Here is a 4684-nt window from a genome sequence, read left to right on the forward strand (position 1 = left end):
TAATTTTAAACAACATTAAGAACATTATTGTTTTCATTTATGTACACTTAAAAAATTCAATCTTTATATATTCATTATCATCATTGAAATATAAATCAATAATATGGTTATCTATAGTTGAAGAAAAATCCCAATCAGATGATGTAATTGATTGTTTAAAATTTAGAAATACCTTTTCATCATAATTATAAATAATGATTCTATAAGTTGTATACAACCTTTTTTCATGTTTTATATAACCAATTCTAAGATTATTATGTAAATAGAAATCTATGTTATATTCTTCAAGTTTAGATATGATATCTATCAACCTCATTTATTTATACTAAAATGTATTCTGTTTCTTAAAATATTCATAAACAATACATACTTCATCACCATTTAGATCAAAAAGATAATTCAAACAATCATCAGTTAGTTGATTTATGAATACAGATACATCATCATCAGGATAACATACTGACAGAAAAAATGATATAGCTAATTTTATTAGGTTAGCCATTTATATATAAGAAAAATAATAAGACCGTCCATTTTGTCGGGTCTAACATACAATTTATATTAATAAATATGGTTTAAATCAATCAATATGACCATCTATAAAATAATTTTATTTTTACTAACCCTACTATTATGTGAATTATCAAATCCTAACCATTTTACATATACTTTAACACCTTTTTTTCTTAATACTTTTTCAACTAGATATACATCAGGATATTTTGTTTTTAGTAGTTCATGTTCATAAAAATTACCTTTTATATCTTTTAATTTATAGGTAATTGGATCTGAATATATAACATCTTCAATTTCAAATAATTCTGTTGACCAATTAGCAGTATATCCTTTTTCAAATATTCCTTTTAATTTACTTATTCTAACTTGATCACCAATAGAATATTTAGCTTTATATGGATATATTACAGTAGCAGATGGTTTATAATTTTTATCATTAACATCTATAGGACTCATTTTTATAGTACTATGTTTAGTATTATTATAGTCATTTACTAATTTTGGTAATATATCAAACCATTTATAGTTACCTTGAATATTAAATTGTTTCCACATTTTTTCTTTTAATGTTCTATTAAATCGTTCTACAACTGATGCTTTAATTTCAGTAAATGTAGAATAATGATTAATATTATTTTTTTCCATTAAGTCATTAAATATTTTATTATAAAATTCTTTTCCATTATCAGTTTGTAAATTAATTGGTTTCCTATCTTTTAATATAGACTTAAATGCATTTGCTACATTATGACTTGATTTATCTTAAACTGGAATAGCCCATGCATATTTAGAATATACATCTATAACAGTTAATATATATTTATAGCCTTTATTTACTTTAGAAATACCTTTTAAATTACCTGAATCCATTTCAACTAAATCAGCCTGCCATAAATCATCTATTCCATATGTTATTATTTTTCTTCTAATAAAATTTCGCCTAACTGGTTTATGTAATTCATTTATAATACTTTCTTTAGTTACAATTAAATTTTTTTAACAAATTTACTTTTTTTAGATTTACATATGGTACATATACCTTCTAATCTATTACGACCATTTTTAGTTATTGATCTATGTAAATTATGTGTTTCAGTAAATGTTTTACACTTTAAACAATATATATGATCATTCATTTATATAGCTAAAAATTATTCTTCATCAATTTCACCAAATATTAATAATTTAACATCTACAGGTACAATTTCAATGTATCTTTTAATGTTATAGTTAGAAAATTTGATTTGTGTACAATTATTGATTGATTACCATTATTTACTTCATATAGTTTATCAGCTACACTTACCATAATATTAAAGTCATCAAATTTCAATTCTTTGTTTATATTCTTACCAATAATAATTATTTTTCTAAGTGTAAAATCATATTCGAAATTAAACACTTGTAGTTCATCACCAGTTAAGAATGAAAACTCAATTATTTGTTTATCACAGATTTTATTTTCAAGATTATTTATTTTATTTATGTATGGTGATAAATCTGACTTTGAGAAATAATCTGAAAATGCCTTTTCAATCTCCTTTTTTTTTAAGAAATTCTTAAAAGTGTTGTACTTATCTTGATGAATCTGATTAATTTTTTCATTAAATTTTGTATTGGTAATATAGTTATTAAATTGTGTTAAAATAGACATGTATTCAGGTTTCGTAACATATTCTTTTTCTAAGTATCCTTTTGTAACAGCATCATAGTCATTAACTGGGTCATTTATATTTACTAACCGTTTAACTTTAAAACTAATATATTTTTTGGTAACCTCAAAAATCGTAATCAGTTCTTTTTCAAATTCATTAATTACATTTTGAATTTTTGAATCCAATATTGAGTTTAGTTTATTAATTTGTTTGTTTTTTATATTTTCTAATTTTATTTTATTTCCAAATATGTCCATTTATTACATCTAAAACATCACTGAATTTATAACCATCTGATAACAATTTTAACACAAATATACATAAATGACCACATATTATTTCATCGTAATTTTGTATTCTCAATGCATTATAATATAATTCATTTTCACCTAAATATTTAACTAGTTGATATGGTATATTACCACCAAATGAATCAAATACATATTTGTTATCATTGTTTTTATAATAACTTATCCAATGTGTACTAATATGATTAGATGTATCTAAATTTACTATTTCACATTCATTATTTTTAGGTTTATTAGATAACTCATCTATCATAAAAACACCTTTAAAATGTTTAATTTTTAATTGTTTCACTAGTTTTTCTATATCAACATTACTTAATGCTTTTGGATACATTTTCATTATTTTTTGCATCGTTTTTTTTACCCTGTACCTTTTTTCTCCATTTCCATATTATGCCTCTTTAATTCAGCTAATTCAGCATCATTTTTCTTTTTATTTATAACTGTATTAGCAACAGCAGCAGCACCACCGGCTATTGTACCAATTGATGCTAAATATGGTAATGCAGCTAATAATAATGGTAAAAATCCACCTTCATGTTCATTTAAACCAGATCCTTGTTTCTTTTTTGTTAGATATTCAATAATATTTCTCACAACTGGTATACTTAATGTTATTAGTGAATTACCACCAATTTTCTTATATCTTTTTCTTTTTTGCGCATCAGTTAAAAATTTATCAATAGCATATAATTGATCATTATTTAGTTTAATTTTAATACCTTTAGCTTTAATTCTACCCTTAGGTAGTGTTTTATAATCAATGATTAAGTTATTCATTTATATTCAATAAAAATGTTACAAACCAAATCCATTATCATCAACATCAATACCCATACCTAATTTTCTTTTTCCATACATTATACCTCTAACTGCTGTTGCTGCTATTTTTTCACCTAATGATGCATCTGAACTATACATTCTTTCTTTTGCTACATTTTGTAATATTTTATCAGCTATATGTCTCTTTTCTATATCTTTATTATCTCTATATGAAATATCATGCTGTTTACATGCTTCATCTAATGGATTTATACCTTTATCACCTCTAGATAACCTTTCATCTAATTTTGTACCTGGTCCACAATAATTATAACCAGGTAGATGCATTTCAAATGGTAATTTATTAATTAATGTATTAATTAATCCCTTACCATATTTTTCTAATTTCCAAAATGTATGTGGAATATTATTCAAAAACCTAATCAAATATGGAATACCTTTTGGATCATTAATTATAAAGTCATTAAATTTATTTGTTAACATTTTAGTTATTCCTACTTTTTCATTGTAATAATTATTATTACCAGCCATTTCTTCACCATGAATTACTACTAATCTATCAATTAGTTGTCTAACATCATTCATCCATACATATTCAATAGGTTTATTATTATATTTTTTAATAAATCCTGTACCTGTTTTTTTATTATTTTTTATATCATTCCACATTGGTCCTAATATATTCATCCATTTATAACCTCTACTGGATTTTACTTTATTACTATTAGCATCATATTTATCATATACCAGATTTGTGTTAATTGCTATTTCTTTATAGTTATTTAAATCATCTTCAGTATAATCAGTATCATTCAATTCTTTTTGAGTTAATAATTGTAATAAACCATCAGTACCAATATATTTTTTATCATTAATAATTATATCATCATAATCAAATGTAATCTTTGTATTTCCAATAAAATAATCATTATTTTCAGGCCTAATACCAAAAGTATTATCTTTAACATTCATAAGATATTTCTTTAAATTTGGTCCAATATGTACTATATTTGGTGAATCTGATAACAGACCTTTTTTAATCATTTTATCTTTTTCTTTTTGTTCTATTTCTTCTAATTTCCTTCTGTTTATTGGTGTATCTACAGATGATGATTCATTATGAAATAGCCTTTTTTCAAATGATGATTCAGTTGGTGTAGATGGAATTGGAAATAAATCATGATATGGTATTAGTTGTTTTTCAACTTTTCTGTTTTCCTCAATTGCTTTTATTACATTATCACCAAACCCACCAATTTCTTGTTTTACTTCTTTAATTGCATCAATTACAGGTTGATCTTCTTTTTTATATTTTTCATATTCTGTATGTGGTTGTTTTTTCCATAGTTTAAATTTTTGATGTAATTCATCTACTTTCTTTCTATTTCGTTTAGCTTGTTTTATTACAGCTGGATCATATTT

The 4684-nt window shown here is 23.2% G+C and overlaps 1 protein-coding gene across 1 annotated transcript; it reads right to left on the reverse strand.

Annotated features, from left to right (window-relative positions):
- Positions 1–325: 325 nt before the first annotated feature.
- On the reverse strand, positions 326–4306 carry LOC126154494 (uncharacterized). Its single transcript, XM_049916147.1, has 3 exons — positions 3898–4306; positions 1786–2034; positions 326–459 (listed from the first exon to the last, which is right to left on the reverse strand). The coding sequence occupies exons 1-3, from the start codon at positions 4304–4306 to the stop codon at positions 326–328; spliced, it is 792 nt and encodes a 263-aa protein (XP_049772104.1).
- Between the last annotated feature and the right edge of the window lie 378 nt (positions 4307–4684).

The sequence above is a fragment of the Schistocerca cancellata genome, unplaced genomic scaffold (assembly GCF_023864275.1).
Source record: "Schistocerca cancellata isolate TAMUIC-IGC-003103 unplaced genomic scaffold, iqSchCanc2.1 HiC_scaffold_1092, whole genome shotgun sequence".
Lineage (NCBI taxonomy): Eukaryota > Metazoa > Arthropoda > Insecta > Orthoptera > Acrididae > Schistocerca > Schistocerca cancellata.

Excerpts from the sequence above, each read along its gene's own strand:
- LOC126154494 (XM_049916147.1), bottom strand. The coding sequence starts at position 4,306 with ATGATTAAAAAAGGTCTGTTATCAGATTCACCAAATATAGTACATATT. Across the intron at positions 2,035-3,897 it reads AAAAAATAATAAAAAAACAG|ATTATTTCTCAAAGTCAGAT; the intron begins GTACAGGATTTA and ends AGGCATTTTCAG. Across the intron at positions 460-1,785 it reads ACTATATGAAGTAAATAATG|TATGTTATCCTGATGATGAT; the intron begins GTAATCAATCAA and ends TTTTTCTGTCAG.